Source organism: Oryzias latipes, chromosome 18, assembly GCF_053564925.1.
Source record: "Oryzias latipes strain Hd-rR chromosome 18, Olatipes_Hd-rR_3.1".
NCBI lineage: Eukaryota > Metazoa > Chordata > Actinopteri > Beloniformes > Adrianichthyidae > Oryzias > Oryzias latipes.
Genome location: NC_136254.1, coordinates 32,333,665 through 32,356,389, shown reverse-complemented (window position 1 = coordinate 32,356,389; position 22,725 = coordinate 32,333,665). Strand labels below are relative to the sequence as shown.

At 42.0% G+C, this 22,725-nt stretch overlaps 1 protein-coding gene across 8 annotated transcripts in view; it reads left to right on the top strand.

The window, feature by feature from the left end:
- LOC101155640 (protein NLRC3-like) overlaps window positions 1-22,725 on the top strand; it is a 122,932-nt gene that overhangs the window by 84,416 nt on the left and 15,791 nt on the right. For 6 of the 8 annotated variants that reach the window (XM_078935778.1, XM_078935781.1, XM_020711475.3 and 3 more), the window contains 5 exons: window positions 18,521-18,756; window positions 18,865-20,674; window positions 21,032-21,085; window positions 21,298-21,462; window positions 21,797-21,970. In XM_078935778.1, coding sequence (XP_078791904.1) covers window positions 18,521-18,756; window positions 18,865-20,674; window positions 21,032-21,085; window positions 21,298-21,462; window positions 21,797-21,970 — 2,439 coding nt within the window. The remainder of the gene's footprint in view (window positions 1-18,520; window positions 18,757-18,864; window positions 20,675-21,031; window positions 21,086-21,297; window positions 21,463-21,796; window positions 21,971-22,725) is intronic. The other 2 variants (XM_020711476.3, XM_078935783.1) reach the window with 1 other exon arrangement.

Here is a 22,725-nt window from a genome sequence, read left to right as displayed (position 1 = left end):
GCCACCCTGTTATTAATCCAGTTGATATGGTTCTCCATCTGTGTCTAGGTGATAGAAAAGCATTTTTTTTTATATTTAGAGCTCTAAGCAAACAAACAGTTGTCTATATAAAAGAGCTTTTACAATTGTGCACTTTTAGCAGGTCTCTGAGTTCATGTGACCAATGTATGGTGGATTTTCACAGACCTTGTTTAAAACTGAAGGTGAGAGAGACTTAGAGAAATGGCTTCATTGTTCTGGAGTTCTTTGTTTCATCCACAGAAGAGTAGAATTGGTGATTGATTTTGAAAAGCTGCTGAAAAAAGTATCTTTTTCAAATTGCAATTTCTAACTTGGGTTTTACATTTTGTGTTCCATTTTTTGTGCTTTAATTGGGAAGCATTTGTTATTTGTTTGGTGTTTTTAAGGTTCTGCAAATATACACATCATTTTTTAGAGACATTTGTTATCAGTTGTGTTTGTTGATTTGTAGTTTAATTTCATTGGATGTATAGATGTCGTGTGGGGGGGAGGCTCGAGAGCAGGTAGGACCCAGGCGCAGAGACGGGAGGCAAACGGGTTCAGGGCAAGTGGGTTTATTTAACTAACAAAAAGCGCTGCAGAGCAGGATGACAAAACTAAAAACAAAAACTTACTGTGGCATGGCAAGGGACATGGACGCCAGACAAGAAGACGTGATCAACATGAGCAGAAGTTAATGGACCAGCACAGGAGGAAGGGAGAGACAAGACTTATATACAGACAGGGCAGACAAGACACAGGTGAACACGATTAGGGCAGATGGGGACCAAAGGAAGTAAAACTCAAGAAACATGACAAGACAGGAAACCTTTCAAAATAAAACAGGAAACAGAACCAAACAAGACAAAACAAGAACTAAAGCGAAAAACAAGACAACAAACTGAAACCATGACAATAGAAAGGAAAAGAAGTTCAAACATTGATTATAAAAAAGGATATAAGAGATAAAAAAAAAGAAAAAGGAAAAGAAAAAAGATAAAATATTGATTTAATTGCATTTTGAATGAATAAAAAACAATGATTAATAGAATCAGAATCAGAATCAGAAATCAGAAAAAGTTTTATTGCCAAGTTCAGTAGAGCGCACTTTACAAAACGAGGAATTTGACTTGGTGTATAGTGCAATTAAGAATAAGTTAAAAATTAAGTTAACAACAACAACACACTATATACAGTAGAGTAAGGTGACTTAAAGTGGGAGCACAGATGGGCTGGGATGGTGGGGCCTGTAAGTGGCACCGACAGTCCTTTGGTGGGCGGGGGGGGAGGGGGGGTCACCTGGGGGAGTTGGGGTACTGTTCAGCAGGCTGACTGCAGTGGGGAAGAAGCTGTTCTTGTGGCGCGAGGTCCTGGTCCTGATGGACCGGAGCCTCTTGCCAGAAGGGAGGGGCCGAAAGAGATTATGTCCTGGATGAGAGGGGTTGGCTACAATCCTGGCTGCCCGCCTCCAGGTCCTGGAGATGTGCAGCTCCTGGAGAGACGGGAGGTGGCAGCCGATCACCTTCTCTGCTGAGTGGATGACGCGTTGCAGCTTGGCCTTGTCTCTGGCCGTGGCCGCAGCGAACCAGACTGTGATGGAGGACGTGAGGGTGGATTCGATGATGGCATCGTAGAAGTCTACCAGCATCTTTTCAGGGAGGTGAAACTTCTTCAGCTGCCTCAGGAAGTACATCCTCTGCTGGACCTTCTTAGTGATGGAGCTGATGTTCTGCTCCCACTTGAGGTCCTGGCTGATGATGGTTCCCAGGAAGCAGAAGGACTCCACAGAGGTCACCGGGGAGTCACAGAGGATGACAGGGGGGAGGGGGGCTGGGGCCTTCCTGAAGTCCACTGTCATCTCCACTGTCTTCAGAGCATTAAGCTCCAGGTTGTTAGCGCTGCACTATGACACCAGCCTGGCTATTTCACTCCTGTAGGCCAACTCATCTCCGTCAGAGATGAGGCCGATGAGTGTGGTGTCGTCAGCAAACTTCAGGAGTTTGACAGACAGGTGACCAGCTGTGCAGCTGTTTGTGTACAGGGAGAGTAACAGGGGTGAAAGGACACAGCCCTGGGGGGATCCGGTGCTTGTGGTCCGAGTATCTGAGACGAGCTTCCCCAGCCTCACATACTGCTGTCTGTCCGTCAGGAAGTCTGTGATCCACCTGCAGGTGGAGTCAGGCACATTCATCTTGGAGAGTTTTTAATACTAAAGATGTATGAAAGACATACCGAAAAATATGTCTTTCAGTGTTTAACTGGCTGTCTTTGGATTATGCATGCCTGAGTAATGGCCATTCTTACTCCTCATCTCTCTGTTCACTGCTTGCTAATTTACATAGCAGGGGTCCCAGCAGGAGGGGGCGGGGTTGTAACACGACTCCTTCAGCAGAGCCAGGCTGAGAGAGGCTTTGACATGTAAGATGTTAGATGTTAGAATGCTAGATGTTAGAATGACCAGTTCATTGTATATCTATGAAAATATTCAGGGAGCTATGGGACATGTTCAGCTATAGGTGTGTGAAAATTGGTGTCGATTGTTGAAACATAAGTTACCATAAAAAAATGTTTGTTTGGAGTCTAGACAGATTTAACACAGGTTTTTGGATGAAAAAGGATTTTTTATAAATCATCTGTTACACTTTTAAGTCTGAAAAAAATATGGAAGGCAGCAAACACAGATCTCTACCGTTTTTAATTTGTTTGTGCTGATATTTGAAAGATAAGTTATGCAAAAAAATAGGTGTTTGCAGTTTTGCCTAAAAAGACGTTTTCGGACCTTTTTGGATCAAATGTTGTCTAAAAGTTCACCTGTAACTTCAATCATTCTGAATTTTTTTAGGAAAACTAAACCACTTCAACTGTGATCTGCAAGGCAATGGTAAAACTATATTTTTTATGGAACAGCCTGCAGTGTTTCTTGTGGGGATCTTTTCTGCCAGGGCTTGCCGGCTTGGTCGGTGGTTGTTGCTGTTACCAATCCAGTTGATATGGTTCTCCATCTGTGTCTAAGTGATATAATCAGAATCAGAATCGTTTATTGTCATTGTACATGGGGATACAATGAAATTGCAGCAGCCTTGGAGTGAAGGAGTTACATAAAATAAAAATAAAAATAGAATAGAAAAAGAAATACTGTATTTACAACTCTTAACAAAAAATGAACAATATGGACAGAAACTGTTAAATATTAAATATTTGTGAATAAAATAGAAAGGAATTACATGAGTTGCTGTGAGCACAGCTTAATAAATATCAAGTTATTGCACAGTGACCCGGTTAGACAGTCAGGATATTGCACGCATTGTAGTAAAATTAGAGTGAGGTGTGGTTGGTGGACGTATGTGCATTCCGTATGATAATTGCCTATGGAAAAAAGCTGTTTCTTAGTCTGTTTGTCCTGGTTCTGATGGACCTGTACCTCCTTCCAGAGGGCAGCAGTTCAATCAGAGGGAAAGCAGAATGGGTGGAGTTAGTGGTGATGCTAGTCACTCTGCTGATGCAGCGAGACTGGTAAATGTCCTTCAGTGAGGGGAGGGGGCAGCCGATGATCCTCTGCGCTGTCTTTACCAGTCTCTGGAGACTCTGCCGTTCTGCTTCAGTGCAGTGGGAAAACCACACTGTGATGCCATAGGACAGAATGCTCTCAATGGTTGAGCGGTAGAACGTTACCAGCAGCTCCTGGCTGACGTCGTTCCTCCTAAGTTTTCTCAGGAAGTGCAGGCGTTGCTGGGCCTTCCTGATGACAGTCATGGTGTTGTTAGACCATGTGAGGTCAGCAGAGATGGTGGTGCCCAGGAGGGTGAAGCTGTGGACCCTCTCCACACAGTTTCCATCGATGTAGAGTGGGGGTGGATCTGTTCTGTTCTGCAAACTGGTGGGGGACGAAGATTGGAGGGAGGGAGTCTTTGATGTGTCCCAGGAGCAGCCGCTCCAGACACTTTGTGATTACAGCAGTGAGTGCAACTGGGCGGAAGTCCGTGAGGAAGGCTGTGGATGAGGACTTTTTGGGTATCGGGATGATAGTGGATGACTTCAGGCAAGCAGGGATGAAAGCCTGAGCTAGCGACAGGTTGAAGATTTTTGTGAAGACCTGGGAGAGTTGATCGGCGCAGGCCCGCAGAACCTTTCCGGGAACTCCATCAGGTCCCGCCGCTTTCCTGGGGTTTACCCTGCTGAACATCCGTGCCATCCGTGCCACGTCCATAAAGGCATTGTTTTTATATTTAGAGCTCTAAGCAACCAAACAGTTGTCTATATAAAAGAGCTTTTACAATTGTGCACTTTTAGCAGGCTGAAAAAATTATCTTTTTAAAATTGCCATTTCAAATTTGGGTTTTAAATTTTGTGTTCCATTTTTCTGTGCTTGTATTGGAAGGATTTGTTATTATTTTGTTTAAAAGTGCTACATATTGTATATACACATAATTTATTTAGAGAAATTTGCTATAGGTTGTGTTTTTTGGTTTTGTAGTTTAATTTCATTGGATTTATATTAAGGAAAAGAAGTTGCAGCATTGATTAAAAAAGGATAAAAGAGACATTTACTGTCTAAGTCTTATGTTACATCTGTAGAACTGTACTGAGAGTTGGGTTTTGTTTTGGAGCACATTCATATGTTTTGTTTGTAAAAAAAAAAAGATAAAATATTAAGTTAATTGCATTTTACATGACTAGAAAAGCAATGATTATTCATAAAAATCTATGAAAGACATACAAAACAAATGAAAAAGCAGTCTGCCCTCCCTCTTGTGTCTAAACTATTGTCACCTCACTTCTGGGTTAGTTAGCATATAAACAGGCAGCTGGTGTGTGTGTGTGTGTGGGGGGGGGGGGGGGGTGAAATTTGACTCCAGCAACAGGAAAGATTGAGGAGCAGGCTGCAGCATGAGAAAAAGACTGAACCATGTAAGAGGAAATGACATCCTACAGTTGACCAGTTCATTTTATATCTGTAAAGAATATTCAAGAAGCATTTAGACATGTTCAACTATATGCGTGTTAAACTTGGTGTGGATATTTGAAGCATAAGTAATTTTAAAACACACTTGTTTGGAGTCCAGACGGAAAAAGCACAGGTTTTGGGATGAATCAGGATTTTTTTAAAATCATCTGTTTCACCTGGACTTCTGAAAAAAATATGGAAGGCAGCAAACACAGATCCCTACATTTAAAAAAATAAATGGTGTTGATATATGATGATTAAGTTATGAAAAAAAATAGGTGTTTGTAGTTTTGCCTAAAAAGACGTTTTCGGACCTTTTTGGATGAAATGTTCTCTAAAAGTTCACCTGTAACTTCAATCATTCTGAATTTTTTTAGGAAGCAGTAGCACATAAATGCCTATGAAAGTTGAATTCTTGGTGCTGATAACCTAAACAGAATTTATGCTAAAAATCTTTGTTCAGTCCAAAATTTCATTAAAAAAATCAAGTGATGAAGTTTCTCGTAGACCCTATAGTGTTACATATCAAAGCTGGAGGTTATTAAAGGCATCTAATTCTGAAATCTCAGCTTCCTGAGACAAACGGCTGATTTATAATAAATTTCTATTATTTGGGTGCACATAATCGACCACTTCCTGTTACGCAGGCACCGTCAGGTGTACACCCATGAAACTTTACATGATGAGAGAGGACCCTTCTGAGTATCTCCAGTTTTAATTTCATGCACATCGGACAAAGCAAAGAGAAAATACAGGGCAGAATGTGCCCAATGCAATAACTAGGTGGCGCTATAGAGCTCGTCCAAGATTGTCATATCCATGGGTTCAGAATAGAAGCTTCATCATATCCATTGAATTTCAGTGAGATTGGACAAGGAATGTGCACGTGAGAGCAACTTTTGTGTGCATAGCGAGATGCCCAACTTTGCCGCTCTGTCACGACCACACCCCCGCATTGAAAGTTATGGTTTTTTGTCAGAGTAAACTTCAATGGCTTTTCAACAGGTGGACGTCATTTTCAGGTGTGTCGGCTCATCCTACTCGGAGTAGTGATGCTCCAAGTAAAACATGTCATTTCCTCTTGCCAGCAGGTGGCGCTACACTTTTTCCAGGTTTTTTCACTGCAGATGTGTTCAGAGTCAGACTACAATCATGCACATCAATTTTGGATCAGATTGGATTATGCATGGCTGAGTAATGGCCATTTTTCTTTTCATGGCGTGTTTTCGAAACGACCTCCAATTTTGACGCGCCGCCATGGTCACAAACATCCATAAAAACTTAAAAGCTTTGCAATTTAACATCGGACATGTGTATAGTTTACAAAACCAAAGTTTGGAGTCATTACTCTCAAATCTCTAGGAGGAGTTCGTTCTAGAGCGAGGCCTGCGAATGACCAAAATACAGCAAAAATGACATATTGTCATCAAAATATCAGACTTCCTGTGCGACTGACAGCTTGGTCCCAAGAGACTTTTTTGTAGGTTTCTATCCGATGAACATGCCCTGTTAAAATCAGGTTTGTACTATAAAGCATATGGAGGTGCTCGCGAAAACAAATTTTGCAGGTGGCGCTATCGAGCCATTTTTGTTTACCTATGCCGTTCTCCTATAAAATATGAAATTTTTCGCGACTCCTGATGTGTATACAAAATTTGGTGAGTTTTGGGGTATGTTAAAGGCCTCAAAAAGGCGACGGAAAAGTCGGAAGAATAATAATAATAATTAAAGCTACAAGTAGCATTTAGCGGGCCCGAGCACGTGCCACCGCCTGGCACGAGCGACAGCCCCGTGAGCAACGCCCTGTTCGAGCCATTCTCGTCGTTTTTTCTTGTCCATTCTGGAGCTCCAAGCTAATGTTAATATGACAGCAGCCTGTGGGGGGGGGGGGGGGGGGGGGAGACTATAATCTGTTGCCTTAAAGGACAAAGACTTTTGCATATAGCATGAAAAAAATTCTTAAATCTAAGCCTCGTTTAGACCTGCTCATTTTCTCATCAAGTAGAAGAAGGTTTTTATCAGATTAAGAAACAAGCAATGATGATAATTGCTATCACTGTCCCTAAGGATGAGAACAATAGAACTCATTCAATTTTCACTACAATGTCTAGATGAGTGTCAGCTATGTCTGATAACTTGGCCAATTAGCTGGACCGGGATCTTACAACGTGCAGGTGGTTTAACGTCCAGTGTGATGAGTCTGTGGACGGCAACAGTACAGCATAGCTTTTGGTTTCCACAAGAGAAGAATTCCTGACACATCTGCCCTAACAGACAACTACAAGAGGAGTTGAAATGTATAACACGGTGAAGGAGTTTTTGTGCAGAAAAAGGTACCATTAGAAAAGCTGGTAGCCATACCTGCAGACGGGGCTCCTGCTATGATTGACCGACAAACAGGTTTCATCACTCACTGTAAAGCTGACCAAGACTTTCCAAAATGTCTGCATTACTGCTGCTTCTTTCACCAGTAGGCCTTATGTGCAGAAGTGATTGGCTCTGGACACATAATGACTCCTATTGTGAAAATCATAAAAAACCTCAGCTGCAAAGCAAAACAGAACAGGATTTTTAAGGTGCTATTGGTGGAGATATCTGCTGAATATGGTGAATATGAATATGGTGAATCTGAACTTGTATTCTTGACTGACATTACTGGAAAACTAAACCACTTGATCTGCGAGCTGCAAGACATTGGCAAAACTATATTTTTTTATTGACCAGCCTGCCTGAGCCAGTGTTTTTCTTGTGGGGATCTTTTCTGCCAGGGCTTGCCAGCTTGGTCAGTGGATGTTGCTCCAGTTGTCTCCCTTGCTGGGACAGCTGGAGTTAAACACAGCAGCCTCACGGCTGTGAAGTGGACCCCGTTGCTGTCCCAGTCTGGATGGGCACTGTGGTGATGTTCCAATGTTCAGGCTGGCTCCTGGTATGAAGAGATTCCCAAGTACCTTTTCCTAACCGCAGAGCCAAGGATGTGTTTACATGTTTAGGTCAAAAATGTGATGAACAGCTTCATGTTGTCTATTGATGTAAGTTTAAACCTAAACATGTTTCCCTGTTATTAATCCAGTTGATATGGTTCTCCATCTGTGTCTAGGTGATAGAAAAGCATTTTTTTATATTTAGAGCTCCAAGCAAACAAACAGTTGTCTATATAAGAGCTTTTACAATTGTGGACTTTTAGCAGGTCTCTGAATACATGTGACCAATGTATGGTGGATTTTCACAGACTTTGTGTAAAACTGAAGGTGACAGAGACTTTGGAGAAGTGGCTACATTGCTCTGGACTTCTTTGTTTCATCCACAGAAGAGTAAAATATGTGATTGATTTTGAAAAGCTGCTGAAAAATGTATCTTTTTAAAATTGCAATTTCTAATTTGGGTTTTACATTTTGTGTTCCATTTTTTGTGATTGTATTAGAAAGATTTGTTATTTATTTGGTGTTTAAAGGTGGTACATAATGTATATACACAATCTTAGAGACATTTGCTATATGTTGTGTTTGTTGTCGTTGTAGTTTAATTTCTTTGGATGTATTGAAAGGAAATGAAAAGAAGTTGCAGCATTGATTAAAAAAGCATAAAAGAGACATTTACTGTCTGATGTTACATCTGTAGGAGTGTACTGAGGCTGGGTTTTGTTTTGGAGCACATTCATATATTTTGTTTGTAAAAAAAAAAAGATAAAATATAAAGTTAATTGTATTTTGGATGAATAAAAAAGCAATGATTAGTGCTAAGGATGTATAAAAGACAAACAAAACAAAGGAAATTGCTGTATTTTAGTGTTGAACTAGGCTTTCTAACTGTTCTACTTTCTGTCTGCCACTCCTGGCTAATTTACATGTGAGCACACAGCCGGGGGGTGGGGTGGGGGGCTAACTCCACTCCTGCAGCAGGGGAGACTGATGAAAAGCTTGAGGATGTAAGATTGAATAAATAAAATCCTAGAGTTGACCAGTTCATTTTATAAATGTAAATATTTTTTATTTTGGTACTGATAAACTAAACAGAAGTTATGATAAAAATATTTGCTTGAGTCAAAATGTCCAAAAATTTGCTTTCAGCACAATAGGGTGATTAAGGTGGTTAAATGTTTCTCGTATGTATAGTGCTGCTTTTCAAACGTGGAGCTTTGTAAGACGCATCTAATTCTGAAATCTCAGCTTCCTGAGACAAACGGCTGATTTCCTATGAAGCTTGATTATATGATCATGCTTCATGATCATTTATGAACATATATAGCTCGTCCAAAATTGTCATATCCATGGGTTCAGAATGGAAGTTTCATCAAATCTATTTAATTTCAGTGAGATCAGACAAGGAATGTGAACGTGAGAGCAACATTTGTGCATGGCGAGATACCCAACTTCGCCGCTCTGTCACGACCACACCCCCGCGTTGAAAGATTTGTTTTTCATCAGAGTAAACTTCAATGGTTTTTCAACAGGTGGACGTCATTTTGAGGTGTGTTTGCTCATCCTACTTGGAGCAGTGATGCTCCAAGTAAAACATGTCATTTCCTGTTGCCAACAGGTGGCGCTACACCTGTTTCGGATTTTTCCACTGCAGATGTGTTCAAAGTCAGACTACAATCATGCACAACAAATTTGGATCAGATTAGATTATTTATGGCTGAGTAATGGCCATTTTTCTTTTCATGGCGTGATTTCGAAACGACCTCAAATTTTGACGCGCCGCCACGGTCACAAACAACCGTAAAAACTTAAAAGCTTCGCAATTTAAGATCGGACATGTGTTTAGTTTACAAAACCAAAGTTTGGAGTCATTGTTCAAAAATCTCTAGGAGGAGTTCGTTCTAGAACGAGGCCTGGAAATGACCAAAATAGAGCAAAACTGACATATTGACATCAATATAGCAGACTTCCTGTGCGACTGACAGCTTGGTCCCAAGAGACTTTTTTGTAGGTTTCCATCTGATGAACATGTCCTGTAAATATCAAGCTTGTATGTTAAAGAACATGGCGGGGCTCTCAAAAACAAACATGGTAGGTGGCGCTATTGAGCCGTTTTTTGTTCACCCATGCAAGTGCTGTGTATCTAAGTTGGAGATATGTAAGAGGCCTCTCATTCTGAAATCTCAGCCTCGTGATACAAACGGCTGATTTTTTATGAATTTTTAATTATCTGACTGCAACGCAATCAACCACTTCCTGTTTGGTGGTGGCTTGCGCAGGCACCGTCAGGTGTACACCCATGAAACTTTAGACGATGAGAGAAGACCCTTATGAGTATCTCCTGTTGTAATTTTATGAATGTCGGACAAAGCACAGAGAAAAGATAGGTCAGAATGTGACATAAAATGTATTTGTCAATATCTAGGTGGCGCTATGGAGCTCGTCCAAGATTGTCATATCCATGGGTTCAGAATGGAAGCCTCATCACCTCTATTGAATTTCAGTGAGATTGGACAAGGAATGTGCACGTGAGAGCAACTTTTGTGTGCATGGCGAGACGCCCAACTTCGCCGCTCTGTCACGACCACACCCCCGCATTGAAAGTTATGGCTTTTTATCAGAGTAAACATCAATGGCTTTTCAACAGGTGGACATCATTTTTAGGTGTGTCGGCTCATCCTACTTGGAGCAGTGATGCTCCAAGTAAAACATGTCATTTCCTTTTACCAGCAGGTGGCGCTACACCTATTCCAGATTCTTCCACTGCAGATGTGTTCAAAGTCAGACTACAATCATGCATATCAACTTTGGATCATATTGGATTTTGCATGGCTGAGTAATGGCCATTTTTCTTTTCATGGCGTGTTTTCAAAATGACCTCCATTTTCGACGCGCCGCCACGGTCACAAACATCCGTAAAAACTTAAAAGCTTCGCAATTTAACATCGGACATGTGTTTAGTTTACAAAACCAAAGTTTGGAGTCATTATTCACAAATCTCTAGGAGGAGTTCGCTCTAGAGTGAGGCCTGCAAATGTCCAAAATGAAGCAAAAATGACATATTGACCTCAATATATCAGACTTCCTGTGCGAGTGACAGGTGGGTCCTTTCAGACTTTTTTGTAGGTCTCCATCTGAAGAACATGCCCTGCAAAAATCAAGCTTGTACGTTAAAGCGTATGCGGGGCGTCGGGACAAAAGTCACTGTAGGTGGCGCTATCGAGCCGTTTTTCTGCGCCCATGCCAATCTCCTATAAAATACGAAATTTTTCGCGACTCCTGATGTGTGTGCCAAATTTGGTGAGTTTTGGGGTATGTTAAAGGCCTCAAAAAGGCGACTCTTCCGGTAGAATAATAATAATAATAATAATAATAATAATAATAATTAAAGCTACAAGTAGCATTTAGCGGGCCCGAGCACGTGCGACCGCATGGCACGAGCGACCGCCCCGTGAGCAACGCCCTGCTCGAGCCATTCTCGTCGTTTTTTCTTGTCCATTCTGGAGCTCCAAGCTATTGTTAATACGACAGCAGCCTGGGGGGGGGGGGGGGGGGGGGGAGGGGGGGCTGTAATCTGTTGCCTTAAGGGACAAAGACTTTTGCATATAGCATGAAAAAAATTCAAGCAATGATGATAATTGCTATCACTGTCCCTAAGGATGAGAACAATAGAACTCATTCAATTTCCACTACAATGTCTAGATGAGTGTCAGCTATGTCTGATAACTTGGCCAATTAGCTGGACCGGGATCTTGCAAAGTGCAGGTGGTTAACGTCCAGTGTGATGAGTCTGTGGACGGCAACAGTACAGCATAGCTTTTGGTTTCCACAAGAGAAGAACTCCTGACACATCTGCCCTAACAGACAATTACAAGAGGAGTTGAAATGTATAACACGGTGAAAGAGTTTTTGTGCAGAAAAAGGTACAATTAGAAAAGCTGGTAGCAGTGACTGCAGATGGGACTCCTGCTATGATCAATAGACAAACAGGTTTCATCACTCACTGTAAAGCTGACCCAGACTTTCCAAAATGTCTGCATTACTGCTGCGTCATTCACCAGCAGGCCTTATGTGCAGAAGTGATTGGCTCTGGACATATAATGACTCTTATTCTGAAAATCGTAAACAACCTCAGCTGCAAAGCAAAACAGCACAGGATTTTTAAGGTGCTATTGGAGGAGATGTCTGTTGAATATGGTGAATATGAACATTGTGAATCTGAACTTGCATTCTTGACTGACATTACTGGAAAACTAAACCACTTGATCTGCGAGCTGCAAGACAATGGCAAAACTATTTTTTTTCGACCAGCCTGCCTGAGCCAGTGTTTTTCTTGTGGGGATCTTTTCTGCCAGGGCTTGTCAGCTTGGTCAGTGGATGTTGCTGCAGTTGTCTACCTTGCTGGGACAGCTGGAGTTAAACACAGCAGCTCACGGCTCTGAAGTGGACCCCGTTGCTGTCCCAGTCTGGATGGGCACTGTGGCGATGTTCCAATGGCCAGGCTGGCTCCTGGTATAAAGAGATTCCCAAATACCATTTCCTAACCGCAGAGCCAAGGATGTGTTTACATGTTTAGGTCAAAAATGTGATGGACAGCTTCATGTTGTCTAAACATGCCACCCTGTTATTAATCCAGTTGATATGGTTCTCCATCTGTGTCTAGGTGATAGAAAAGCATTTTTTTTATATTTAGAGCTCTAAGCAAACAAACAGTTGTCTATATAAAAGAGCTTTTACAATTGTGCACTTTTAGCAGGTCTCTGAGTTCATGTGACCAATGTATGGTGGATTTTCACAGACCTTGTTTAAAACTGAAGGTGAGAGAGACTTAGAGAAATGGGTTCATTGTTCTGGAGTTCTTTGTTTCATCCACAGAAGAGTAGAATTGGTGATTGATTTTGAAAAGCTGCTGAAAAAAGTATCTTTTTCAAATTGCAATTTCTAACTTGGGTTTTACATTTTGTGTTCCATTTTTTGTGCTTTAATTGGGAAGCATTTGTTATTTGTTTGGTGTTTTTAAGGTTCTGCAAATATACACATCATTTTTTAGAGACATTTGTTATCAGTTGTGTTTGTTGATTTGTAGTTTAATTTCATTGGATGTATAGATGTCGTGTGGGGGGGAGGCTCGAGAGCAGGTAGGACCCAGGCGCAGAGACGGGAGGCAAACGGGTTCAGGGCAAGTGGGTTTATTTAACTAACAAAAAGCGCTGCAGAGCAGGATGACAAAACTAAAAACAAAAACTTACTGTGGCATGGCAAGGGACATGGACGCCAGACAAGAAGACGTGATCAACATGAGCAGAAGTTAATGGACCAGCACAGGAGGAAGGCAGAGACAAGACTTATATACAGACAGGGCAGACAAGACACAGGTGAACACGATTAGGGCAGATGGGGACCAAAGGAAGTAAAACTCAAGAAACATGACAAGACAGGAAACCTTTCAAAATAAAACAGGAAACAGAACCAAACAAGACAGAACAAGAACTAAAGCGAAAAAAAAGACAACAAACTGAAACCATGACGATAGAAAGGAAAAGAAGTTCAAACATTGATTATAAAAAAGGATATAAGAGATAAAAAAAAAAGAAAAAGGAAAAGAAAAAAGATAAAATATTGATTTAATTGCACTTTGAATGAATAAAAAACAATGATTAATAGAATCAGAATCAGAATCAGGAATCAGAAAAAGTTTTATTGCCAGGTTCAGTAGAGCGCACTTTACAAAACGAGGAATTTGACTTGGTGTATAGTGCAATTAAGAATAAGTTAAAAATTAAGTTAACAACAACAACACACTATATACAGTAGAGTAAGGTGAATTAAAGTGGGAGCACAGATGGGCTGGGATGGTGGGGCCTGTAAGTGGCACCGACAGTCCTTTGGTGGGCGGGGGGGGGAGGGGGGGTCACCTGGGGGAGTTGGGGTTCTGTTCAGCAGGCTGGCTGCAGTGGGGAAGAAGCTGTTCTTGTGGCGCGAGGTCCTGGTCCTGATGGACCGGAGCCTCTTGCCAGAAGGGAGGGGCCGAAAGAGATTATGTCCTGGATGAGAGGGGTTGGCTACAATCCTGGCTGCCCGCCTCCAGGTCCTGGAGATGTGCAGCTCCTGGAGAGACGGGAGGTGGCAGCCGATCACCTTCTCTGCTGAGTGGATGACGCGTTGCAGCTTGGCCTTGTCTCTGGGCGTGGCCGCAGCGAACCAGACTGTGATGGAGGACGTGAGGGTGGATTCGATGATGGCGGTGTAAAAGTCTACCAGCATCTTTTCAGGGAGGTGAAACTTCTTCAGCTGCCTCAGGAAGTACATCCTCTGCTGGACCTTCTTAGTGATGGAGCTGATGTTCTGCTCCCACTTGAGGTCCTGGCTGATGATGGTTCCCAGGAAGCAGAAGGACTCCACAGAGGTCACCGGGGAGTCACAGAGGATGACAGGGGGGAGGGGGGCTGGGGCCTTCCTGAAGTCCACTGTCATCTCCACTGTCTTCAGAGCATTAAGCTCCAGGTTGTTAGCGCTGCACTATGACACCAGCCTGGCTATTTCACTCCTGTAGGCCGACTCATCTCCGTCAGAGATGAGGCCGATGAGTGTGGTGTCGTCAGCAAACTTCAGGAGTTTGACAGACAGGTGACCAGCTGTGCAGCTGTTTGTGTACAGGGAGAGTAACAGGGGTGAAAGGACACAGCCCTGGGGGGATCCGGTGCTTGTGGTCCGAGTATCTGAGACGAGCTTCCCCAGCCTCACATACTGCTGTCTGTCCGTCAGGAAGTCTGTGATCCACCTGCAGGTGGAGTCAGGCACATTCATCTTGGAGAGTTTTTAATACTAAAGATGTATGAAAGACATACCGAAAAAATATGTCTTTCAGTGTTTAACTGGCTGTCTTTGGATTATGCATGCCTGAGTAATGACCATTCTTACTCCTCATCTCTCTGTTCACTGCTTGCTAATTTACATAGCAGGGGTCCCAGCAGGAGGGGGCGGGGTTGTAACACGACTCCTTCAGCAGAGCCAGGCTGAGAGAGGCTTTGACATGTAAGATGTTAGATGTTAGAATGCCAGATGTTAGAATGACCAGTTCATTTTATATCTATGAAAATATTCAGGTAGCTATGGGACATGTTCAGCTTTAGGTCTGTGAAAATTGGTGTCGATTGTTGAAACATAAGTTACCATAAAAAAATGTTTGTTTGGAGTCTAGACAGATTTAACACAGGTTTTTGGATGAAAAGGATTTTTTATAAATCATCTGTTACACTTTTAAGTCTGAAAAAAATATGGAAGGCAGCAAACACAGATCCCTACCGTTTTTAATTTTTTTGTGCTGATATTTGAAAGATAAGTTATGCAAAAAAATAGGTGTTTGCAGTTTTGCCTAAAAAGACGTTTTCGGACCTTTTTGGATGTAATGCTCTCTAAGATGTCACCTGTAACTTCAATCATTCTGAATTTTTTTAGGAAGCAGTAGCACATAAATGCCTATGAAAGTTGAATTCTTGGTGCTGATAACCTAAACAGAATTTATGCTAAAAATCTTTGTTCAGTCCAAAATTTCATTAAAAAAATCAAGTGATGAAGTTTCTCGTAGACCCTATAGTGTTACATATCAAAGCTGGAGGTTATTAAAGGCATCTAATTCTGAAATCTCAGCTTCCTGAGACAAACGGCTGATTTATAATAAATTTCTATTATTTGGGTGCACATAATCGACCACTTCCTGTTACGCAGGCACCGTCAGGTGTACACCCATGAAACTTTACATGATGAGAGAGGACCCTTCTGAGTATCTCCAGTTTTAATTTCATGCACATCGGACAAAGCAAAGAGAAAATACAGGGCAGAATGTGCCCAATGCAATAACTAGGTGGCGCTATAGAGCTCGTCCAAGATTGTCATATCCATGGGTTCAGAATAGAAGCCTCATCACCTCTATTGAATTTCAGTGAGATTGGACAAGGAATGTGCACGTGAGAGCAACATTTGTGTGCATGGCGAGACGCCCAACTTTGCCGCTCTGTCACGACCACACCCCTGCATTGAAAGTTATGGCTTTTTATCAGAGTAAACTTCAATGGCTTTTCAACAGGTGGACATCATTTTGAGGTGTGTCGGCTCATCCTACTCGGAGCAGTGATGCTCCAAGTAAAACATGTCATTTCCTTTTGCCAGCAGGTGGCGCTACACCTGTTCTGGATTTTTCCACTTCTGATGTGGTCAAAGTCAGACTACAATCATGCATATCAATTTTGGATCAGATTGGATTTTGCATGGCTGAGTAATGGCCATTTTTCTTTTCATGGCGTGTTTTCAAAATGACCTCCATTTTCGACGCGCCGCCACGGTCACAAACATCCGTAAAAACTTAAAAGCTTCGCAATTTAACATCGGACATGTGTATAGTTTACACAACCAAAGTTTGAAGTCATTACTCCAAAATCTCTAGGAGGAGTTCGTTCTAGAGCGAGGCCTGCAAATGTCCAAAATGAAGCAAAAATGACATATTGACCTCAATATATCAGACTTCCTGTGCGAGTGACTGGTGGGTCCTTTCAGACTTTTTTGTAAGTCTCCATCTGAAGAACATGCCCTGTAAAAATCAAGCTTGTACGTTAAAGCGTATGCGGGGCGTCGGGACAAAAGTCACTGTAGGTGGCGCTATCGAGCCGTTTTTGTGCGCCCATGCCAATCTCCTATAAAATACGAAATTTTTCGCGACTCCTGATGTGTGTGCCAAATTTGGTGAGTTTTGGGGTATGTTAAAGGCCTCAAAAAGGCGACTCTTCCGGTAGAATAATAATAATAATAATAATAATAATAAACATTCGAATTACAATAGGGTCCTTGCACTCCGTGCTCGGGCCCTAATAAACATTCGAATTACAATAGGGTCCTTGCACTCCGTGCTCGGGCCCTAATAATAATAATAAACCTAACAGATACAATAGGGTCCTTGCACTCCGTGCTCGGGCCCTAATAATAATAATAAACATTCGAATTACAATAGGGTCCTTGCACTCCGTGCTCGGGCCCTAATAATAATAATAATAAACATTCGAATTACAATAGGGTCCTTGCACTCCGTGCTCGGGCCCTAAATATTGTGTGTCTTGTCTGTTCATGTAAATACTTGGTACTTATTGAGGCATTGCAAGGTAGACATACACTAGTCAATATCTTCATGATCCTTGTGCTCATAAGGAATGATTTGGAGCTGGTTATTGTCATTGCAGCTGACAATATCTATGTAATCACTGATTAGTTTTATCTTAGACATTGGGTTCTATAAGAGTTAGCTCCTCTTCATGAGAGCATTTCACCTCTGCTGCTACCTAAATCTGGACACCTTTTGTGTGGGCATTCTTGATTGGCATTAGTGTTGGATACACGATGACCAGCTGATGAGTGTGTGTGTAGCAATGGCCTGAATGACCCACCTTCTGTCATAGAACACTGTGTATGCTGTTTGTTATTTGATAGATGTGAAGTCAAGAGTCACAATCTAGTTCATTTCCCAGACAGCAAGGTCAAGTGGCCCTCATCTGGTTAACAAGTGGCAGAAAATGTGGGCCCCAGATGGGTTTGTCCACAGTTTCTATTGTGTTCAACCTGTGTTTTATGAGGGCACTCAGTGCTGTCCACCAGACTGCCGGCTAGCGCCACGGGGATGCTAGGCCACCTGGTGGACAGCTCAGTTGTCCACGCTGCGGCTGGCTAGCATAGTGAGCAATCCCACTGAGTGTCCACTTAAGCCAATGTGGCCAAACACAGGTGCGCCACCATAGAAACTGCAGACAAACCCATCTGGGGTCCACATATTCTGCCCACTTTTGACCTTCTGGGGCCCACTTGGCCTCGCTGGTTGGGTTGTTCCATCAGCATCCAATGCCAATGCCTTGTTTTACTACTCTACATTGATTTTGCATTTGCAATACATACTTCTTTTTGTCAGTTTCCCCTTGTCCTAGTAGGTCAATCATAAATTCCAACAGAATGCCTTGTCCTGTTTTTTTGAACACAAAGTTTTGGACTCTTATTTTGGAATTTGAGTAAATTAGGCTATTATATGTCACACACGTGTACTAGGGTCACCAGGTCCACACCTGGAGCCAAACTTGGGCAAGGGGTTTGCTGTCAAGTGCCTTGTAGCAACACATTAATCCAAGAGGTCTCGCTAGACTCAGCCAGAATGAGCAAAAGCAAAAGTACACCTGCTGTCATTATGACACTCTTGAAGACAACTCATTGTTGATTGACTTCGTAGTTGTTTTATTGGACTTAAACCATTACATCTGAAAAAATTCACATCAGAGAGCAATATTTTAAATGGAAAGCTGGCACTGCTGTTTTGGTTAGGGAGCCTTAGAATCTTTTCTCCTTTGCTTGTTGATGATGATGCCCTTTTGGTTTGGACCTTCAGCTCTTACTAAAGCTTTTTGTTGCATACTCTGAAGCAGTTTGGATGAGATTCAGCGTGTTAGGAATAAGAAACAGTTTAGGGCTATGACTGAGGAGCTGAAAAACAGGGGCAAGAGAGGGGGGAGTTTGAATTCTGCTGCCCTGAGAACTGAACCATCAACCACAGATTCCAGTGATAGATTTATTGTTGGACAATGTTAGATTCTGGTCAGAATATTTTCTCTCTCTTTTGTGTTCATAGAAAGACGAACAAGGCCATCGTTTGTGAGGAAGCACAGCTGTCCTGCTGTTCTTTGTGTCAGGACGTCCTAATGGATCCAGTCTCTACAAGCTGTGGACACTGGTTCTGCAGGCAGTGCATCACCTTGTACTGGGACCGGTCTGATCCATCAGGACTGTGCTCCTGCCCACAGTGTGCAGAAATACCCAAAAGTAGAGCTGGACTGCAGACCATCAGTCAGAACAGATCCATCCAAAGTAAGACTAAACATCTGTCTGATAATGGAATATTTTCTAAAAAGTAGAGTTCAGTTGGTGTTGTCCCAAACAGATGTATTTCTGTTTTCATTGTTTTTTCTATCTTAGCAGATTTTGGTCCGCAGAAACTTTTAAATGAACATCAGATCAGTTTGAAGAGCAGATGTGAACATGTGACCGAAAGAAGTGATAAAACACAGAGAGGACCTCCCCTCAAAAAGATCTACACTGAGCTCTACATCACAGAAGGACTGAGAGAAGAAGTTCATACCCAACATGAGGTCTGTCAGCTGGAGACAATCTCTAGGAAAAACTCCCTCCACAATGCTCCAATTAGGGGCCAACTTAAATTGCCATTAAATGACATCTTTAAACCCTTACCTGACCAACATGGATCCAACAGATTGGTTCTGACCATTGGTGTAGCTGGAATTGGAAAAACCTTCTCAGTGCAGAAGTTCACTCTGGACTGGGCCGAGGGCTTGGAGAACCAAGACATCAGTGCAGTGGTTCCTCTGTCATTCAGGGAGATGAACTTGATCAGAGATGAGCAGCACAGTCTTCTCACTCTCATCCAACGTTTCCATCCAACCTTCCAGAAGATCCCAGCAGAGCAGCTGTCTGTCTGTAAACTTCTCTTCATCTTTGATGGTCTGGATGAAAGCAGACTTTCTCTGGACTTCAACAACAGTCAGATGGTGTCTGATGTCACTCAGAAGTCATCAATCAATGTTCTTCTGACAAACCTCATCCAGGGACGTCTGCTTCCCTCAGCTCTGGTCTGGATCACTTCCAGACCTGCAGCAGCCAATCAGATCCCTCTTTCCTGTGTCTCCAGGGTAACAGAAGTACAAGGCTTCACTGACTCCCAGAAGGAGGAGTGCTTCAGGAGGAGATTCAGTGATGAAGATCTGTCCAGTCGAATCATCTCCCACATCAAGGCCTCCAAGAGTCTCTTCATCATGTGTGAAGTTCCAATCTTCTGCTGGATCACTGCTGTGGTTCTAGAGCACATGTTGACCCCAGAACAGAAAGGAGGGCTTCCCACCACCATGACTGACATGTACTCCCACTTCCTGATGGTCCAGACAAAGAGGAAGAAGAACAAATACCAGCAGGAACATGAGGAGAATCCACAGGAGCTGACAGAGGCTGACATGGAAGTTCTTCTGAAGCTGGGGAGGCTGGCATTTGAACATCTGGAGAAAGGAAACATCATGTTCTACCAAGAAGACCTGGAGCAGTGTGGTCTGGATGTCACAGAGGCTTCTTTGTACTCAGGAGTTTGTACTGAGATCTTCAGAAGAGAGTGTCAGATCTTCCAGAAACCAGTCTACAGCTTTGTTCATCTGAGTGTTCAGGAGTTTCTGGCTGCTGTTTACATGATCCACCGTTTCACCAACAAGAAGACCGAAGTAATAAAGAATCTTCTGAAGATTCAAACAAACATCTCTACTCTAGACGAGTTTCTTAGCAGGATCATGAAGAAATCCCTGCAGAGTCAAACTGGTCACCTGGATCTGTTTGTTCGTTTTCTTCATGGTCTCTCAGTGGAGTCCAACCAGAGACTCTTGGGAAGTCTGCTGGGTCAGACAGAGAACAGTCCAGAAATTATCCAGAGAATCATCAACAACCTGAAGGAAATGAAGACCAATGACATGTCTCCTGACAGAAGCATCAACATCTTCCACTGTCTGATGGAGATGAAGGACCTCTCAGTTCATCAGGAGATCCAAGAGTTCCTGAAGTCTGAGAACCGATCAGAGAAGGAACTTTCAGAGATCCATTGCTCAGCATTGGCCTACATGCTGCAGATGTCAGAGGAGGTTCTGGATGAGTTGTACCTGGATCAATACAAAACATCCAGAGAAGGTCGATGGAGACTGATCCCAGCTGTGAGGAACTGCAAGAAGTTCAGGTTAGTCAAAATATAGATCTCATCAGAAAATTGAATAAGAACACCTTCAACACTTTTGCAATTTTAAATTAAAAAAAATTATTATTTGAATACACTGACTGGGATTTCAGACTGCAAAAGCAGAAAGGATGGTCAAAAATGGTAAACGCTGGCACATGATTCAGAAGGGTAGACAGGACAGAGAAAGCCATGGAAATGTGCAGAAAAGCACTTAACTTAAGCTATAGCAAGAAAGAGAAGGACAGATGCTCTCATGCTTTGTTACTCTTTCTTTCTTCTTTGATACTCATTTTAAAACATGTTCCTCTATGTTTCATTTAATACAATTTTTTAACATGAGTACTTTAACTTTTTCAGGATGGGGTTTGTGTCAAAACCTACTGGAGACGAGTCAAATCACGAGTCCAGTTGGTAAGAAGGAAACCTTTTTCATTTCACACGATGAACACATTTAAAACAACCAACCAATGATTTCCTGTTATTCAAATGCAGATAGACATAATCTATCTACTTTGTCAGTTCCAAGATTTTATGACAAAATAGCAAACAGGACACGTAGACTTTATCAAGACAAGGACTAAGTCAACTAAATGTAACATGTTTATCTCTGTTTGTGATCACAGCTATGAACTCTCAGAGACTGATTGTCAAGCCGTGGCCTTTGCCTTGAAATCAAACCCGTCCCATCTGACAGAACTGGACCTGAGTGGAACCGTCTTGCAGGATTCAGCAGTGAAGACTCTCTGTGCTGGTCTGAAGAATCAGAACTGTAAACTGGAGACTCTGAAGTCAGTACATTTAATTGTTTTTATTGCAGTCCCAAACTGTTGCATATTTACTGTCAATTGTCATTAACAACAGTAACAATTATTTAAGGTTCTAGTAACTTTAGTTGAATAGTTTTCCTCTTGGTTTTGAACTCTTTCGGAACTAAGAATTTAAAGAACATTATTGTTTCTTTTCTAGCAGATGTCTGCGATGAAGTTTTCTTTACTGAATTCATTTCTTCACATTTCAAATCTTCTACAAAGAAAAAAAAAAGAAAACGATGCAGAACTGCCCAAAAAAGACTTTAACTTTACCTTCTTGTGATCTGATCTGAACTTTTCATTTTGGATTCAGGTTGAGGAGCTGCTGTTTGTCAGACATCAGCTGTGAGGTTCTGGTCTCAGCTCTCAAGTCCAACCGGTCTCATCTGACAGAACTGGTCCTGGATGGAAACAACCTGCAGGATTCAGGAGTTATTCATCTGTGTGGTTTTCTGGAGAGTCCAGACTGCAGACTGAAGACTCTGAGGTCAGACATGTTTTAGGTTTCCTAAAATCAGACAATATGTTCATCTTTATTGTCTGATATTGTAAAATCTCATGTAAAGGTTCTTCTGTGGTTTAGTTCAGTCACTAAGGCTGCAGATTTAACCCTTTGTTTCATATATTTTGTTACAATGACTTTCAGCCTGGGTTGTACAGCAGTGCAGTGGTTAGCACTCTCGCCTCAGAACAAGAAGGCCTCAATTCAAATCCAAGCTGGGAGCTTTCTGAGTGGACTTTGCATGTTTCCCTAACAAAAACAAATGTCTTTAGAAAGTTTCCTCAAACAAAAGAAGAGTCTTCGGTAACACTTTATATTAAGATTCCTTGACAAACTTTGTTAACGCATTAACAAGCATTATAATAGAATGTTTATGGTGTTTGTAAGACATTTATTAGTACAATAAGTCTAATAAGGTTTATTAAATTACTTAGTTAACACATTTACAAGCATTATTGTAAGGATGTTTTTAAGATGCTAATGATACATTTATTGGCATTATAGATGTCTATAAATATAGGTATATAGGTGGGCGGGGCTTTTTTTGTCACCTGTGTGAAAGCCTAGAGAAAGTCTAAGACAAGTGACATCACACAGTTTCGCACCATTTCTTTGCTCAGTGTGGAAGGCAAGATATTCAAGGTTCTTGCAAACAGACTGACTGAATTCCTCCTGAGAAACCAGTACATTGACACCACAGAGCAGAAAGGAGGGGTTCCAGGCATGCCTGGCTGCTTAGA